Source organism: Lissotriton vulgaris, chromosome 5 (assembly GCF_964263255.1).
Source record: "Lissotriton vulgaris chromosome 5, aLisVul1.2, whole genome shotgun sequence".
NCBI lineage: Eukaryota > Metazoa > Chordata > Amphibia > Caudata > Salamandridae > Lissotriton > Lissotriton vulgaris.
In genome coordinates, this window is record NC_141693.1 from 472,375,366 (window position 1) to 472,395,438 (window position 20,073).

Sequence of the window (20,073 nt, forward strand, 5' to 3'; positions counted from 1 at the left end):
TTCCTAAAGAATAAGCTGACATCAGTCTAGCCTAAGCCCGACCATGCCACGGGAACCGCATTATGATGGAACCGGGTGGCTCAACTCTGTTGTGCCAAAATCTTGCCACGGTATACCATTCCCAGGAGACAAACGGATACAGGGGAGTGCTCAAGCTGGCACAGTTGAATCCTCTGCCCACAGCATGCGAGCGTGAACAAAAGGGGCGCCAGTTCCTCAGACAGCCCCCCGGGCGAAGCCACATTTGGCTTTCTCCTGACCCTCAGCCACCCTTTCCCCATCCGCCCCTCCCATTGGTGATCCTAGATGGTGCGCCCGTCTGCGGCAGCAGGTCACGTCCTGGTCGAATACATCAGAGCAGTGGCCATCCTGTTCACACTCTTTTGCCCCTTGCCAACCCTCCTACCCCCCACCTGAATCTGCTATTCTGTTGCTAAACTGGAGTTGGGGGTGGCGAGGGAGGAGAAAGGATGGGGGAGAGGATGTGGCCTCACGGCCAGCGATTCTGACTTTGGAGCTGGGAAACCAGGTTTGAGCCCCGGCGTCGGCTCAACAGCCTGTGATTCTGGGCAAATAACGTAATCTCCCTGTGTCTACCAAAAAACAAGCATTGAAAATGCAATAGGTCTTTGATTAAGGTAAATCCATTAGCAAAGCAAATGGCATCAACTTAATCAAAGGCGAGACCTATCCCATTTCAATTCTTGTTTTTGTTGTTGTCCTTCTTGGAGCAGTAAATAAAAATAAGCATTGGCATAGTCAATAGGCCTCGCCCTTGGGACCTTATAAGTGTTTAGCCATGCAACAGGTGATGGTGTTGCACCAAGGATAATTTCCTGGCTAACTAAACACTTATAAGGTCCCAAAGGCGGGACCTATTGGCTATGCCAATGCTTGTTTTATTTGGAGATTGGTCTTCTCTTTAAATTTCTTTTATTTTGTCCTGGTTTTCTAAAATATTTAAATAGGAGTCTCTTTATTGTTATCTTCCAGCGCGCACAGTGGCATAATTGTTTCATTGCAACAGCTTAGTTTTGCTTTTGGTGTTGTAGAAGAAAACTCTTACTCCAGGTTTTAGTTGTATCTGTAAATATATTTACTGAAAAAAAGCTGCAAGTCACAGGAAAATTGGCGAGGTGAAGCACGCATCTGTACTAGGTGTTTGAGAAATTTGTGTGATTTTTCCCTTGTGTAAGTATGCAAAACTTGGGGGAAATTACACAAGTATGTCTCTCCTTTTGTGCTATATTTTAGCACAAAACACATCCCGAATTGTGCGCTATAAATAGCGCTAAAATGGTCATAATACCTGACCTAGTGTAATGATATAATTTCGGGCATTTTGTGTAAAATGTATAACACGAAATGCTAGAAATTAAACGAGATTGCACCAGTTTAACAAAAAAATTTGCCCAAGCTGAATTATACCAAGTAACAGAGGTTTCTAGAATTGGTTACATCGCACGTTTAGTTTCTAAAGTGCACAACTGCTGAGCTAAGCTCATGGAAATGAAAGTAGATAACATTCAACTGCATCATCAATAGTGCATGTTATCAGCAGATCCACCAACTTTTTAAACCATTGCGTCTAGTGTCATGGGCACTTTGGGGTCCAGGTTGGGGGTAATGGCCCTTCCCGTTAAAAGACGTAGAATGGGCATGAAAATATGGGTATTGTAAGCTACATTAGTAAAGTACAGCGATTCTCTGATTGGATTTTCATCTTCTTTCAAAGTGTGATACGTTCTATATTGTCCTTGGGTGTGTATTCCTCTGATCTTTTAATGTAGGTCTCATATGGACTTAAACATTTGTCTTTCTTAATAACTTTAAGGGGGGTCTCATCTGCGTTTTGAGCCTGATACTAGGGGACTAATCAGAATATCCCTCATTCTTCTTTTGACTGGTTTGTATACTTCTATTTAGAGTAGGAGTCGTTTTTCAATTACCTTTTTGGATTTTACTCTTTTCTCGCAGCCAGTCTGGCTTCCTAACTGCACTAGACTTGGATTCAGGATTAATTATTGATTGCATTTCTTATTCCACTACTACTAGGCTGTCTTAATATGGGTACATATGGTTAAGATTATGATTTTGCTTTCAGGCAAACATTCTTTTTCTGTTGAAGGAGCTTCAGTCTGTCATAACAACATCCTCGGTTATGCTTTTTATTTCGCTTTACTATGGATTAATTAATTTCCTATAAGATATAATTGGATTTTTAAAATATTTTCACTGGGACAGTACTCTATTTATTTAATTATCAATGTCTATTTTTTCCAGTAGTTTATGCATAATGATATACTTAATGCATTTCTCTACTCCCTTTTTGATTCATATTTTTTTTCTCTCATATCTCTGATTATCTCACACTCTTACATAATTTCTCTCTTACATTTTCTTTCATACTTTCTCTCACTAGGGTCGATCTACTATACTTGCATATTGAGGCAGCTGAGCAGATACAGATGAAATATGTAATATCTTTCAACTGCTTCCAATATTTTCCTCATGGTGGAATAGTATTTCCAACTTTTTTGTTAAAGTACAATAACACTCGCCCAACGATTGTTGAAGATGAATAATGGATTGCTTATCACCTGAAGATGTTATGCATTTACTTCACATATTGCGTTAAAGCTTTTCTTGGTTATTTTTTCTCTGTAGGTTTTCTCCTTGATATCGGTGCAACGCCGTTTGGAGAGCAGGAGGGCATTGCCGCCACAGGAGACATCTGGGGAGACTTTGCCAATGCTTCAGGGTGAGCAGTCCATTTAGGAATAGTTTAAATGTTGCTTTTTTGCAGAGAAGAGGCTGTGATGCCTTCTTTTTTACTCTACATTCCTAAGTCCCTTTGTATGTTTAATATGCTGGTCTAATGCAAGTTCATTGGCATGAATTATGGCATGAAAAGTACTGGAATGCTAAAACTCCCAATAGTGTCTCCACTCACTGTTTCGATAGGGACTTCTGGTAAGGTTATGTGTTCGGCGAGCGATGGAGAATTTTGGTTGAGTAACTTAGATGCTTCTGCCTTTTTTCTCTCTTCCTACCTGCATCTCCCTCTTTTACAAGTGTTCTGTCCAAATGTGGGTTCTACTCTCAGGCTCTTTTTGGTACCTAATTGGTTCACTCTCTGTGTACTGTGAGGTTGTATTACTCCTCTTTGTGTTATGTCGCCAGGTCAGTGGCTTCTCTCTCTCCCTTTTCTCCAACCTGCGGCCATATTGCACTGCCTTTCACTGTGTCCCAGCGTGAGACCATGAAGTGTTTATTTTTGCTATATTTAACCTGGGGCCGTGTAGTACTGTCTTTAATTACATTCCAACGTGAGGCCATGAAGCATGTCCTTTTCTCTATGCCCAAGCTAAGGTAATGCCTAGAATTGCAGCGCATGCGCTGCTCACCTTGCGAGGTATGCCGCATTTGGGTATTTTTTAGAAGTGGTGTGGAAGCCCTGCCATATTTTTCATTGGCTGGCATCATCGTGCATGGTAAACGCTAGCTTTCGATTTGATGGTGAGGCTTCTTAGTCTCTCCTTATTACCGCCCTGTCTCCTTTTTTGACCGCCCATCAGGGCTGGATCTTTTACTTGCGGCATTGTACTGTCTCCTTCATTTAGTCAGTAAGCACTATGTTTTTTCATTCTGCTTTGGCAATGGCGACAGCTTGTTTTATAAAGCGCCTATGGCAGCCACTCAACTTTATTATCACACGTGCAGCCAAAATGCTTTTCTTTTAAAATGTATATGTTTTTATTAAGTGCGGGACGCCAAGCTTTGTATTCATGGCGGCCGCACACTTATCTCCCGCTTTAGTGTTAGACACTGCTCTTCCCTTTTGCCCCGGCATTGGCTAAGACAGAGGTGGGGGCATCAAGACTAACAAATTTGTTCTCGCTACCTATTTTAAAAAAAACAATCGCAACGGCCCCCTAGCGACCTATGATTTGCTCCCAGCAACCTGCGAGGCCAGCATGGAGAGCTCTCCCAGGGAGGGAGGGACGCCCCACGCTGAATAAGCACGGAGCCTCGCGCTCTAAAGGGAAAAGGGAGGGAAGGGGGCTGCCGTACCAGCAAAGCGGGCGAGCAATCAGTCGATGGCTTTGGTTTTTGGGTGGTTGCCCTTCTTCCCTATAGCGGGCACTGCCTTAAACTTCTTATTCTTATGTGGCATTATGTTGCTGTTTCCCAGCCTTGTCTTTCTATCTTCACCTCAGCTACTGTCGTAACTCTCTTCTACCACGTTAGGATATTGTGTCTCTGTCCTTACTTGGTTACCTCTGTTCTTGAAATAACCTTTGTTCCTCCACTTCTCGTCCTCCCGCTCACTGGCGTTGGATGTGCTATCCTTCTGATGTACCCTGTATGACTTGTGCGTCTACTGGGACTTCTATGTCTTTTATATGTGTAATTATCCTTATATGCATTTATACTTGGATACATCTGTGTGCATGTACCTATTTCATGAATGTAACTCTTGTAGATGTATTTTACTTCAGATATTTTTATGTGTGTGTTTGCCTATATGGTCACCGGGCTTTCTGTACAGTGTCCATTGCTTGCTGCATATTACTTCCATCCTTCTTGGTGACCTGGTTCACCATTCTTGGTTGTACTTGTTGTTTCCTTCCTTCTTTTCAGTGAGTGTCTCTGTTACATTACCTGGCGGGTGTTGTCTGTCCCATCGTGGTTCTCTGTTAAAGAGCGGTTTCTTTATAGTTCTTGTTGTTTTCCTAGCGATGCTCTTCAGCATTTATTACTCTTTTTCTCCATCGTTCTTTCATTGGAGAGTCCTTTTTTCATACTGTGTTTCTCAGGGGTCTTTCCTCGACAATCAGTGGGTGCTTTTATTCTCTGAATGTGTTTCTGTGGATGAGCAAGGTGTTTGCTCCTTCCATTTGTTTTTGGGTCTGGACTCAGTGGTCTTTTGTCCTTGGCCCCCTTGCATTCCCCAATCTTAGGTTGCAATCCCTATGAGGTTGTCTTTTTTACTGGTTCTGTTCCGGGTCTTCTGGCTTCTACTCTCTACGGGCTCCCCATCGTCCTTCTTGGGGATCAGCCCTTTCGGTGAACATCTTGCTTCTCTATTATTTTTTTGAAATAGTCTGGTCCCTTTCTATTTTTTGGGACCAGGTACTCCTGATGAAAATCTTTGGTACGGTCAGTACTAGCATGGTGCCTGGTGAGGTTTCTAAAGTAAGGGATCTGGGGCTAGATCTTGTCTCTACCAGATAAGGTGTTACTGAAGGTAAGTAACTTGTTCTATTGGTATTTTGTGGTGGGAAACAGAAGTTGCAGCATAGCGAGCGTCTTCACTTTCATTATTCACATCCCCAGTGCAATGATTGCCAAGCAAGGCATATGTATAAAGCAGACCATACATTGCATGCAAGGGTTCGTATGTGCACAATAATGCTCACTTTACAGCTATTCCTACAACAAATTAGAGTAACAATATACTTTTGTCGCACCTGTTGGTCAAAAAGGAAACAACAACCCCAAACCCCCTATGCATCATCCCATCCAGTCATCGCCCAAGTAGAAGTGTTCAAATGTTAAATCGGTATAGCCTATGTTTATTTGGAAACCGTGAGTATTATAAAATGGGGAGGTGTCCTCAGTCAAGATGGTACTTTAATGAGACCTCTGGAGTGTCTGTGGGCTGGGTGTCGAACCAGTCCAGGGAGACATGCTCAGTCCCGGGTCCCATTTTAGAGTTGCTGGGTCATCGTGGTCAAGACCGCCCATCCCACTCAAGATCGTCCAGTAGTCCGGTAGCTGTCTCTATTGGGGCCCGTTTATGTTTAGCATCATTCATCACAGTCATACTCTACCCACCGCGTGAGGTCGCTACGCCACTTTACTAGCTGCTGGCCCCTGGCGTTCTTCCAGTTAAAGGTAATTTATATTGTGGTAACCTAGTTTAATATCCGTTTTGATGATGTTGTCTTCATTCTTGCTCTTTGTAATATTAACTTTGTTTCTCCTAATAAAATTCTACTTGAACTTAAAAAAGGTAATTTAACTCTTGGCTAATATCGGGCGAGATCTATAAAATTAGTGGTCACCTTGGCTGGTCTGGGAAAATGACCTAGAAGGCACGCCGAGGGGAATAGTTCCACGCTGTGGTCAGTGATGTCATTAGTGACTAACAGCACATCCGTCCAGAAGCCTACAAGGTGCGAACAAGACCACACCATGTGTAACAGCCCAGCCCCCTCAGTACCACATCAATGGCATGCAGTAAGGGCAGCATTAAAATATCGATACATTTTGTCCGGTGCGAGATACGCTCTGTGCAGGTAGAAAAAATTAAATTACTTGAAACCGGCATTCCGCGAAATGTAGGGGGTACTGTTAAGGACCCATGTGTAGGCCGCATCAGAAATTGGCGTACCGATGTCAGCCGCCCACTTGTCCCGCAGGTCCAGCGGAGGGGGGGGGGGATATACGCGCATCCTTCTGCAAAGCAATGTAGAGGCCGTAATAGGTCTGTATTTGCCTGCAGTCGTACAGAAAGTGCGACACCCCTATGCCTTGCAGGTTCATTATGGTCATCTCCCATCTCCAGCACAGCACCACCGAGAGCATCCCACATAGCAAGAACTGCTGGTAAATCAAATGTGAGCTTTAAGTCCTCAAAGGACTGCAGTGGTACTCCAACATATAGGCCTCCTAGCCTCTTGATACCCAGCGTCATCCAGTCCATCACATGCTTTGCCCCCCCCCCCCAAAGATCCAACTGTGCAGCATCCATGGGGAGTAGGGGGCTACCGTTTTTAGATTTTTGTAGGTAGTGAATCAGTGTTTAGCCACATCCTATAGGCTCACAGCCCTGACCTTCTTGGGTTCTAGGATCCACTGGGATAACCATGGAGACGTGGGTGCGTTCGCACCCACCCCGTACCGCCCTGAAATCTCTCTGCCATCCAACAAGTCACCCATTGCATCTAAGCCGCCAGATAATACAACTCTAAATCAGAGGCTGCAAGGCGTATTTCGAGGCTAGGGCGTTGAAGTTTCACAAGTGCTCCTCTAGGCCGGCCCGTATTCCAAATCCGTTCTCCCAGCAGTGAGTTTAGGTCCCTAAATTTACTTCTGGGTATGATTATGGGTAGGGAAGCAAAGAAGTAGAGTGGCCTAGGTAATGCTTCCATTGTGGTCTCCACCATTCTACCCATCACTGGCGGGGGAGTCTGGGGCGGTACAACTTCTAGAAGCGCACCCCAGCTTGGAGCGCCATGATCACTTTCCCAACATTACTCTCCAAGATTGTTTTGCTAGAGTTGAACTCCCAAGTAACGAAACAAGGACTGTTCACACCTAGGCCCCTCTGGGTCCACGGCATGCGCTCCCGTGGGTTGTAAGGGGAGAATCAGGTTCTCTGCCAATTCACCTGCAACCCAGATATAGCCCAAAGCCAACCGGGAGGCCCTGGCAACATCCCTGTACCTGTCAATAAGACAAAGGAGCATGTCATCTGCGTACAATGCTATATCCTGTATCTGGCAGGCAGGCACTCCATGGGCCTGCTCCAGCACAAAAAAGGGGGAAGGACCCTCTGGTGCTACAGGCTCTTTCAGCCAAGATCCTAAGGACATGTTGCTGCTGCATTTCAGTGTACCACCCCCGGAGGCCTCTTGACTGCCACCTTTCCCTGTGCCTCCCACAGAAAGGGGTGCTTTGTGGAACGTGATGTACTACCATAGAGTGTTTTCTGGTGCTCTGCTGCCTTCATTTCTGTATCCTTGTCAATGTGACCCATGTGCATTGTGATATGATGCATCGGAGTTGTTTCTGCAGTCATTCTTATATTTTATCCCACCAAAGTCGCTCATGGGCTTCAATGGAGCAGAGTACCAGGTTTCGCTGACAGGACATCATGCATCATTTGACGTCCAATGTCATCGCAAGTTTAATTAATTGTACAGTACTTAGGATCAGCTGTGGCCTACTGGACTGAGAAATTTGGGTAGGCAAGGAGTGGAAACTTCTGAATTAATTGAGCTTTTAGAGCCCTTTGCTTTCTGTTTCTTGCATGAATCCTTGAGAAAAGGGGGCTCGGTAGGCAAACAAGTGGTCGTAGCTCCTGTTCTTTCCTTCCCTAAGTGAAGCCCATGAAATTGCTACAGCTGGAAGCTGAACTTTCTGTACTAAGCTTGGCTTTGGTGCCAATATTCTGCTATCTTCATTCCACTGTCTGATCTGTCTAATGCCTCTTGCATAAGGCCACAGTCTCTTCTGCATTTTTGTCTGAATCCTGCCAGAATTTCTCTGATCTGAATATTATGTACAAATGACGATTGTGTTCTAATCCGGTTGTTCTTTTTCCTTCGTGTCTCTCTTCCAAGGTGTACGTTTGGTATTTTTTGCTGTTGAATATGTAGAATTAATGGTTTTCGGCCAACCTGTGCTAATGCTGGCAGTTACTGTCCTGTGTTTCTGCTGCATTCCTTTAAGTTCCCACATCTTAGTGATCTCTTTCACAGAGAATGTCTTTTTCCCAGTGTTCTCTTTGCTAGAGTGTCTGTGCTGGGGCTGCTAGTAACTATAGACCTTGCTACCTTCTTTTTCAAGCGCCTCACTGTCACTGTGTAGACTGATGCATCCCTTTAGACATTATGTGAACACAAAACACCCTTCAAACTGAAAAAACATGCATGCTTGATTTTGAAACTCCTGGATGAATTTAGAGTTGACTGATGTTCCTATTTGTTCCTAGGACGGCACCTGGGCAGACACCAGCCAGCACAGAATGGGTGCAGTTCTAAATTGGACTCTTCTTTTCCACACCATAATGGCCTGCGCTGATAGAAGATACAGTCTCTTCTTTACGGACCAAAAGCAGGAGGGAAGTTATCCAGCCTTCTCCAGTGATGGCGGAAGGACACAGCACTTCCTTACCTAACATTCTTTTAACATTTTCGGGCATTCATGCAAATTATATTTTTTGGGGCGGACTTGAAAGTTTCCACAGTATGAATCCAGATAGCACCTTCTTTCAGAACGGTACCCACCGCCATGGTTGAGAATTTGATTAGTTTCTCCCCTTTTGCTCAGTTCCCTCCCCTGTAACCAATGGAGATTATCGAGCTGTTGGAGATATGCATGCAGGCGGAGGGGATCAGCTCCTTAATCTTGTCTTTTGACAGCCACTAAAGTAAAGGGACCTAGCCTGGCTTGACAACCTGCTCTTGATGGAGGTGAAGGGGACTGTAATAAGGATATGATGGAGTGCTGACTTTGTAAAATATTATTTTTTATTAAGTGGATGCTCAAACAAACCTGGGATGTAGTTGAGTCAACCCTAGGCGTGGCCTATGGGGCAGAACACGGAGAATGTTTTAATAAAATTTTATATAGTGTGTGATATTTTATAGGTTAGAGTGGGGCTGGAGTTGGCTCTAATGCTTTATGCACAGTCCTTGCGTTGTCCACATTTTAAATCAGATTTTTATAGAACTCACTGTGGTTGCGGTGCATCCAAGTCACCTCTGTCTCTTAAATATTGGAAGAGATGAGGCATCAGAAGTGTGTGATACCGTGGCCTTAATGATTAGACATTGACTGATATTCTGAGGGAATTACTTTGTCAGTGGGTTAATTAGCCACTTGAGCCTAACTTTAGAGGGCCCAGTGAGAGTGGGAGTTAAAACTGCCTGAAAGGACCTTATCGCAGACCTTAGCTCAAACAGACCCCATGCTTCCAACTTGATCCGTGCCTCATGTAGGTCACACAACACATGAGACCATTTTCAAGATGCGGCGCAGTGCATCTGTTAGGAAGTCCTTTGTTTCGGGGATTTACGTTGGAATTAGACTGTCATGCTGCTCATGATTCTGGGTCTATTTAAAAGGAGTTGTTAAATTGAGACAATCATTCTGATTTTTGTTTCCGGACCCTTTTCTACCCTGTAACCTTTTTTTTTTTTTTTCTTTTAAAGACGAACAAATCTATGCAATATTAAATCTTGTAGTTTGTATCCTCATTTTTGAGGTGCAGTTACGCAGAAAGGTTACTTAGAGTGGGTGTAGTTCTATTGCCTGTAGCATCTCCGACCACACGGCTTTTAGCTGTGCTCCTGTTTTGTAAATGAAGGTGGATAATCTTCAGAGCTTCAATAGGCATGGGACAGTGGCTAGCTCCTTGGTGTTAGATGAGTCTGGCAGCTCAGTATATGATGGTCCGCCTAACAAGTCGTGGTTTTAAATAAAATTATGTTTTATTGAACTGGGGCACATTTGCAGTCCTGATGATAATAATTATATGGAGCTGAAAATAGCTTGACCGGGGGAAAGATTACTTTGCAGAATTTTTCTTTGTTCACAGCAAGTTGAGTCTCTCTTCTTACTTTGCACATGTTTCTTGTCTACTGATCTGCATGTGTGCTTGTCCACTACATTCTGCACTAATAGTGCAGTGGCGGCTCACCAGTTTATTAGCTATGCTATGCATTTATTTTCCAAGATGCTTGGATCCCAGGGCTTGTTCAGCCAAGTTGATCCTCGTGTAATCTGTTGAGACTACAGTGATGCTCCTTGATCAGTTCTTTGAAGAATACCACCTTCTGATGATCTAGCTACAGCCATTTTGAAGGAGCCTTCTGTGCGTGTGGCTAACAGTGACGGTGTCAACTAAACCAGTATGAGGCACGTTTTAGAAAGTAACTGGCAGTGCGTAGACTCAGCTGCTTTAATTGGCAGCATTTAAATGGACCAAAGAGGTGTAGGTGCTAATGCTCTGTGCATTCCCACTCCAAAAAGTGCTCTGCTGCATATACTAGAGCCAAGCACTTGGTGTCTTCAGATCAAATATCGAAGTGTCGGCAAGATCATAACGAGACATGTAAAAGTAAATTCTGCATCTCCAGTCAGCCTCTATCAGCTTTAATGTAATTACGTAGGAATATTTATTTTACCCTGTCGGCTGGGAATTATGATGCTGTAGGGTGGTTTTTATATATTTTTTGTGCAATCTGCAGGTTATAATGCCTGACTAAACTTTTGATAATTGTCTTGAGCTGTGTGTTGCATTCCATTATTTTCTCAACTTTTCAGCTGAACTGGAAACACTTTTTGGTTAAATCAGCAAAATAGCAGTGGGCAGTGGATTGTTTGGCAACTGTGCCAAATCCAAATTTACACTGAGAATTCAGAGATAGTGGTATCACAGAATTTGTATGGTTGTAATTGTAAGTGCTGACCTTCAGGATACGGCGTTCAATACGTTCAAAACTGGGACGTGTTGGAAGGACTTCCTTGTGACATGGGGCTATTTGGCTGCTATGTACTAATGTGTAACCATGAGTACAATTTCAGCCCATGTGCAGTCAAGGGTAGGTGGGGAAATGGACAGAATGATTGGGCCTGTCACAATCTGAGGTCCTATCTGGAATTTTTGGGCCCCCAACCTACCTGTTAATTGGGATTTAAATTTCCCTACCCCTACAAAAGCACTTCTATTTTGTAGTTTAGCTAACATTAATTGTGGTCTACTTCTGTCAGCCATAACTCCATAAAGCTAAGGCGCTCAGGAATCATTCCTTATGATCCAAAGTGTTGTGTCTCAGGCAAGCTCAAAGCAATAGAATATCTTCCTTCTTTTGGTGGAAAAGAAGAAGCCTTCAAAAGAGGTCTTCTTTTAATTTGTTCCATTGTTTTATTTTCTACGCTGATTCATTTGCCTGATCAGTACCATCTAGCTAATATTTTTAGAGAGATTTGGCTGAACCTAAAACCGTCAATATCCAGCAGTGCAGCCGTAATTTGGTATCTTTCCTCATCTTATGTTGCAGGAATGATTTGTTTCTGCAGCAGCAGTTAAAGTCACGGACTCCTGTTGGGATCTCTTTGGGGAGGATTTAACCTGTTAATTTGTCCGCACAGCCCTGCCATCTCTGCAACTTGTATTTTCCTCAATTAGCTCCCTAGTCTGTTCACCAAAGTGCCTTAAACAGGGAATCCTTGTTCTCCTTTTGACAATCTCTTTAGCAATATGTACATAGGAGTAAACTCATGTATAGCAATTTAAATAGCAATAAACCCAACAAATTGATAATAGTTAGGTCTTACAATGTAAGAAATGCTGCTAAACGTATGTGAAATCCAGAATTTAAGCAAATATTTACATGTTTCTGTCTGTAGGAACAATTATTCATGAATTTGGGTATCAGACAATCACTCTAACAGCTTAAAAGTGCTATTTATAGTTGGGTGATCTTTAAAGTGTCTTTGGAAGCTGGTGTGGGATGCTGAAATATGTTTGATAACTACATGTTTGCTACTCAACTTTGTTATACTATTGATTATTTATAAAGTGTTTATGCCACTAGGAGTAGACATTTTATTCCTTATGTCCTAATGTCAGAGCTCCTGTTGTCCCTTATCCACTTGCCACAATCATTGATGATTTTGTGACCCATTGCTGGAGTTTTTAGATGTCTAATTTCTCCTTCAACTGGATACTCTTTTTATTCTTCTGCAATTTGCTGTCGACTTTAGGCTGTAATTTTACAATAATTTTTCAGATTTCCGGTGTCAGTATGGAAGGGAGACACATTAAACCGGTTTTGATTTCTAATGGCATTAGAATAGAGAAGTGAAAATTTGTTTACATTTCAAGTTGCAAACTCACAGCTAACATATGATGCAGCACTTGTTTCCAAAGGTGATTGTAATATGATGGGGCCTGCAGCTTCTTGGGCTACTCCAAGTTTTGCAAGGCCAACAAGCCAAGCATGTGTTGTACGTACAATAAGTTGTCAAGGCAATTTGATAGATGGGTTAGCAAATTATAGTGCATTTAAGAAGATTAACCACAGTAAAATAAACAAAGCACAGTTATTCATGGCTAACACAGCTTTATTTTATTAAACCCGAACAGTTTTCTTTTGTTTCATCTCTCTTTCTTTGACAATTTGCCATATGCCTGTTCTCCTGTTGTTGTTTCACTGTCTTCAGTGAAGCTGGCTGAGTGTGCCACGTTTAACTATTCTGGTACTGCCAGCAGTGAGTAGATGGAGCACAAGCTGCAGCTCTGAAGGTAACTGCCTTTGCATTTTACTGACTTGTCTCCTCCTCACCGATAATTCGGTCATCTCAGGCTTCCTCGTGCTTGGGGCTTGCAGTGTTCGATTTAACCACAGACTTTTTACATAGCCCATTTGTCTGAGACATGTAGGGACAGTCGAGGTTGTGTCCATGATCTGTGCATCATTAAACATTCCAAGCTGATGAACAAAGTGGCTTTTATTTATGTGTTTAATCCTCGAGCTAACCTTTTCAAGCATGACCAGCAAAACTAAAAGTTCACTCTTACCACCTCACACAGCACTGATGGGAGATTTGTCTAGAAACCTAACTAACTGTCAGCCTCTCCTCAGCTGTGTCTGGAGCTCCATGATCTGAACTAAATTACTTATTGGGAACTGATAGGAGGTTCTGTTGAGAGCCCCTATTGAGTGGGGTCCTAATTTCCTCTTGACACTTCGTGACTGTATACAGCCTGGCTTGCAACGAAGGGCTGGCCACATTAAAATGTTTAGATCTGAAGATCCTTGGGATTCAAATCATTGTTTTACCTTAGATGAGGCATTCTGTGGTAGTCAGCGGGCCATGATCTACATTGCACCATCTCAAGGTATTTTCGGCCTGTTAGTGGCAACTTCTTCTTTGTCTGCTAACTGTTCATGCAAAAGCTGAAACTCTTGCCATGGCTATCCATGAAGAGATATTTTCCCAAGTGTATCTTTTTCGGACGGATTTTCCCATGGGAAATGTCCTGTATGTGCTTTGCAAGAGAAAGCGGCTGTATTCCACTGAAGAAAGGAAAGTCACCTGTTTACACAGAACGCCAACAGAATATTTCATTTTCCTTTAACCCTTGAAAAAATTTGCTAATAATGCGAAAGGAAACCTAATTTTCGTACCTAGTGTTGCCTTTTCTATTTTATTTTTCAAACCTGCAGCGAGAGATTTTGCTGTTTGTCATTTACCTTTTGGTGTCTGAGTTGTGAGGGTATCTACATTTTTTATTTGGGAAAAAGGAAAATATTTTTGGCATTTTAAAGAACAAACAAGATATTGAAAAGGTTAATGTTTTAACACTACTTTTACCTAAAGCTCTTTACAAAATAACATTATAAGTTAAGAAATTGTGCCCAGCCGAAATTGGTATCTCAATTAATTACTTTGCTCCTAAAGTGTGGAAAGGCCTCTCAGTCCACGTCAGAGTCTACTCCTCTCTTCTTGAATTCCACAAGAAGCTGAAGACCTGGCTTTTCAATTAACCTACCTACCATAGGCAGAGCTAGGCACACACCTGGTCCGCACCAGGATACCCTTGCGGGTGATGGTGTGCTTTACAAATACACCTAACATAAGAAATATTATGGTCCCAAGAACAGTGAACTGAGTTGGTCTAGTCCAAATGGAAGCCTGCAACCAGAAAACAAGATAAAGAAAGGTGTAAATTGTATATCATATCCCTCTGCCTTTCACCCTGGCAGCATTCTTTCTCATTTTGCTTTCGTATGGTCACTTTAACTTAATTTAGGAGTATGTGGGTAACTCAGAAATTCTATTTCTTTGGTTGTTTTTCCAAATCCAACTGGTCTGATTTTTGGATTCTACAGCATCTCTTAGGAATTCTCGGAACAGGACCCGCAGCATCACCACTTTTGGAGTAGCTTCAACATGCAAACCAGTTTTAAAAATGTTATTCAAGAGGGATAAACTCATATAATGTAATTTTCTACCAATAAGCCAACAGCCACTTCCATCTATTTAATCCTTAAGGCTACTGTATAAATTGGGTAGTGTTTTGTTATTGAAATTTGTAGCGCAGTCACCTTAACCCCTTGCATGCTGGTGACGAACCCCAGCCGTCACCTCCGTGGTGCTCGTGTGCTGATGACGGCTGGGGTTCGTCACGGCCCCGCCCTGTTCATTTGTTTACCGCACAGCGGCAGGAACGGGCCAGCAACGAAGGGGTTAATGTCAGTGCAGAGCTACAAAATGTTCTATTTGGAACCAGACTTAGGCTGACCCCTGTAGTGGGCCAAGCCACCCTCCAATATCATCAGGTGAAGATTCAGCAGTCCTTGCTCACCCCTATTTGATTGTTCTTATTGTTCCATATTTCATTGTAAGCCGCATGTAAAAAAGGTGTAGGCAATTGAAAAATAATTCTCCAAGACTTAGTCTACATCATTAGTATCTTGTCCAGGATTCCATGCGTACATTTTTTCCTACAATTCTTCAGAGTATACCGTAGCACTATCATCTTCCTGCTACTAAACACAATTTAGATAGTGCTGTTTTCAAATGCAGTACATTACTCTCATGGGATTATTTGCCATAAAACCATAAATAAATTGTACAGCCTACATTTAAAATCGTATATAACCACACATAAAAGATAATGTAAAAATAAAAAATAACTAACATTATAAAAAGTTCAAAATTCTCCGAATAGGAGCGCAATACAGAAACTAAAAAGATGGTAGTCACCTATGGATAGGTAAGCAAATTGTTAATTTCAATCATATCACAATTAAAACCTTTGCACTGCTATACCTTTAATGGCATCCCTTGTCCCCAGTTTTGGAAAGGGTTCATCCATTTAGGTTAAAGACTGTGGGACTCCTGTCCAGCATCTAGAGGATGGATTAGCATGGAAAAGAATTTACACATGCTTACCAACAGCGCAGCTTTGGATGTGTGCTTATTTCCATTATATTGTGCTTGTTCCTGGAATTTTATGTTCTCTTTTCTACCAATTTGCTGCCCCCAAATTTTATTCTTAAAAGTGTGTTTTGGAGCAATGAAAGCCATGTACATTTTTGTCTTGTGTATCAGTCTTTGGTGGTTGTGTACTATTTTACTGGAAGACTCTACTGAGCAGTTGTATTTGAAAAGTACCTACATTTACAAAAGCAAGAGTAAAGGATGTACTGAAGTTTTTAAAAAGCTAAAAATTATGTTTAAAATCCATCACAATCCCAAAGAAAATTATTATGTTGCGTTCAACAGTGGCTTCTTGTTATTATACCGATTTTGGAAACTCCTAGAAACACATGTGTAATGTGTTTTAGTCCTACTGTTGGATCGGTATTTTTTAAAGGAGTGATGCTCTTGTATTTTGTTTGGTGGTATTGGGTGTGATCAATGTCTCTGATCCCTTCCTCTGATCTATTTCACACCCCTCTGAGACGTTTTAGTGGCTTTCACAGGAGCAGCGTGGCTGATATGATGACAGATATTCCCGAATGCTTTCAAACGATAAAGCAGCCACTAAATGAATGAATGAGTGAGTGTTAATCGCCTGCATGACGGGAGTGGGGCATCTGATCCCATTTTGTTGTTGATAAAAAATGACTACTGTGAGAACTGTTCCCACTTTGTGTACCACTCTGATGCCAGCTTGTTTCGGATTAATTTACCAAGGATTAAAACATTTTTGTCTGGTTGAAAAGGAGTTGGAACTCCTCTCTATTTTTATTTTTTTTATTTTCATGTTGCAGTGTATTTAGTAGACCTCTCCTGAAGAACTGGCCATGATCCAGTCTCCCCTTGGTCCAGTTTTGGTGCTTCTGCTGATGAAGCCCTGATGTTTTAACTCTATTTCACTGTCCTTTCGCAATCTACACGAGCCCTTATTGCTAGGAAGCAAACCTCCCCTTCCTTTCTGCTCATCCTGTCTGTATAATGGTGACGAGTTTCCTTTTGCAATAGGTGCACAGCAGGGAAAGACCAGCTTAACAATGTATATGAGAGGAAGGGGCGAATAGAGCTCATTGAAGACATGAATAGAATTACTGTGGACCTGATTTACAAACTTCACTTTGTAACATTTTTTGTAGTACTACAAAGTGCTACTCACAAACAACGTGTTGACTTCTGTCTCCACATTGCCTATACTTACGTGTTTTGAGTTCTTTGCCCTGGCTGTGGAGTCTCCGCACATGGAAGTATACATTTTAGTAGTAAATATGGGAGGACTGGACGAGTGGGTGGAAAAAGGGACGTGATTACTATAAAATGGGAGTGGATTAGGGAGGAGTAAGACGGGTTATTGGTGGGAAAGGAAGGGGTTTAGGAAGGGACGTAACCCACCCAGACAAGTATGCCATTTGCTTGCACCACAAGGGTTGGAGACATGTCACTTACACTTTTGTAGTAAATTTACCCTCTGAGTTTGTGAATACCGAAAAGTAGTAAACTTACTTCAAAGTATAAATTTACTTAAAAGCTTACTTTCTTTGTGAATCTGGCCCTGCATGTCTAACTAATATCCAGTGCTTATGAATCTATGCAAACTAGTGACAGCGCTGTCGTCTGTGCCGTAGCTAAGTACAGCCAGGAAAGGTTTATAAAGAATCAAACTGGAATAAATGAAATTAGATTCTAATATCCAAGATATCTATTGGAAATATATGTACAAAGCCTAATTTGTGAGCATGTAGGCTGTCTGCAACCTTCAGACATGCCCATACATCTGCATTCACATCTCTGTGGTTAAAACAAATCTTACATTTTTCACTACTTCTGGCAGTCAAAGGCTGGAGCTAGCACTTTCTTTTGTAATGAAAGATCACTTTCCTAGCTATGGCTTGAGCTTTTACTTGGCAGAAGCGTGTGTGATCTTTGTTACCTGAGAAATTACATGCTAAGGCACCTTCTATTGATGTTTGAGACTGGTTCAAATACTGGCATTTTCCTCATGTACTAAAACTGACTTGTAAATTGTTGTGAGATTATTTCTCCTATAATAACACACATCACTGAAGCAAATCATGCTAACCTCATCCAGAAAATCATAGCATCCTTAATCCATAGTTGGCCACTTCATCTGTCTCACTTAAAAGTTTAAATTGAAGGGCATAACACTCCTTATCTGCCCGCAGTTTCTGTTTTTGTTTGTAAAATAGTGATTGAGGGTTCCATTTACTCTGTGTTTAGACTGGTGTGCTGTCTGTCGCTGGGCTTCCTTGAACTGATGTGGTGAAGACTGGTGTACAGGGCAGCACCAGGGTTGACCTCCCAGTAATGACATCACTGCAGGCAGTGGATGTGACACAATAGCAGTAAAGTTTGTAAGATCCCAATCTGACATTGTTTCTGTTTTGGGGAATCTGGAGTTTCCATTTAAAATCATTTTAATGCCTTAGTGGGGTTGCTTTGTCACAGATTCAGTTGAGTTCTAGGCTCATTTTAACTGTGAGATGATGTGACATGCTTTCAGTAATTACCTTTTGTCAGGGTTTTTAGTGAGGCAGAGAAAGTAACCAACTGGTTTTCAGCTTTGAATGGAGCATCAAAGCTATCTCAGGGTTCAAATGACATATAGCCTCAAATCTTTTGACCTCTCTTTGCATTCCTGTGTGTGATTTTATTTTTTGTGAACATGGCAACGTTTATTTTCTCCTCTGTGTGTACACATTTTTGGTTTCTAATAATAAAGAGTTATTAAACTCAACCCTTGCCTTCGTGTGATTGATTTTATTGTCCTTGCCTTGAAGCTCAGTTCTTTGTAATGTCCATTGCTATCTATCTTTCAAGTGGACTCTAGGATGATCTCAGATATTTTGCTGTTTGCCTTTGAACAGTTACTGGTTTAGCTGTCTATAGTTGGCAGTAGTGCCTGGTTGTAAATCAGTTTATGATAGAAGCTTTCCCATTTCAGTGTTTGGCCAAGCACAATTCAAAATATTCTGGTTATTTGAAGGGTACCACGTGGTAGTGCACAGCCTCCTACCCTTGGACAAAGAAGTAAAACAAACAAATAAATAAGCGGTGTATGTGTGGCGTGCTGGAATATGAAGCACAATCGCATATTAATAATAAAGCTTATACGAATAACAAATTAGCATATAGGGAGATTTCTACAAGTGATTTTTAGTAACTACACCTACACTAGTTGGTTGAAGTAATACCTCATCATAATAAATATTAACAACTTATATGTTTGGACATACTTGCCAACTTCTGTTTCAGTGGGGGTGACTTACAATCAACTTTCACTATCCTATGGTTTATCATGTATCTGCTTCCTTGGGCAATGTCACCCACCTTGTGACTACTTCCTGGGGAAGTTTGGCATCTAACTATCCCAGAATACACTGTGCTTACAACTACCACCATGATAGTGTGGAGCTCCCTAGCCTACCACAGAGATGTAGCTACCTGGGGACTACACGCCCCATTAGGATTACTTCTAATCTAATTAAAATGCAACCAGCTTGACTGAGCAGCAAAGGAAACTTGTTAGAGACAGGCTCAGTGCAGTGCTTAGTTTTTAAGTGAAACTTAGAGGTCTAAATCAGAAACCTAATCTGAATAACTTTCAAAATACCTTCACCAAACAAGGGGCCACTTGTAATTGTTAGTCAAAACCCATTCTGGATTCCCATCAATAGCTTGTATGGATCAATGTTTTCATTTGGTAATCCTGCCAGGGTATTCTGTCTCTTGATCATTGAGACATACGGCATACCCCCATCGTTGGCATGGGGTAATGACCTTCAATCACTAGATTAGACCAAATGATGATGATCTGATGGGAATAGTGATTGAAGGTCATTACCCCATGCCAACGATGGGGGTATGCCGTATGTCTCAATGATCAAGAGACAGAATACCCTGGCAGGATTACCAAATGAAAACATTGATCCATACAAGCTATTGATGGGAATCCAGAATGGGTTTTGACTAACAATTAAAAGTAGCCCCTTGTTTGGTGATCTGGTCTGTTGTTCATATTGTTGGCCACTTCTTTATCTTGATGTACTCTTTAGACATGAAGGTATTTTGAAAGTTATTCAGATTAGGTTTCTGATTTAGACCTCTAAGTTTGTCTGTTGTTCGTATTGTTCCAGTAAGGGGATAGAACTTAGATGGGTCTTTAAATGTCCCTTTAGCCCTCCAATACCGTTTTGTTAGTTATATATTTGAGCAGCCTTCAGCTGCGGGCTAGAATGTCATGACCATATCTGTCTGAGTGGTCTTTATACCAGATTCTGTTTGTAACTGGTTTTCACACTTTTTGGTATTATACTGGTCCCGAGTTTT

The 20,073-nt window shown here is 41.9% G+C and overlaps 1 protein-coding gene across 1 annotated transcript in view; it reads left to right on the top strand.

The window, feature by feature from the left end:
- NECAP2 (NECAP endocytosis associated 2) overlaps positions 1-18,481 on the top strand; it is a 104,160-nt gene extending 85,679 nt beyond the window's left edge. The window contains exons 7-9 of the mRNA XM_086921918.1: positions 2,668-2,761; positions 8,726-14,871; positions 15,005-18,481. Of these exons, the coding sequence (XP_086778044.1) occupies positions 2,668-2,761; positions 8,726-8,774 (143 nt within the window). The 3' untranslated portion in view covers positions 8,775-14,871; positions 15,005-18,481. The remainder of the gene's footprint in view (positions 1-2,667; positions 2,762-8,725; positions 14,872-15,004) is intronic.
- The last annotated feature ends 1,592 nt before the right edge of the window (positions 18,482-20,073 follow it).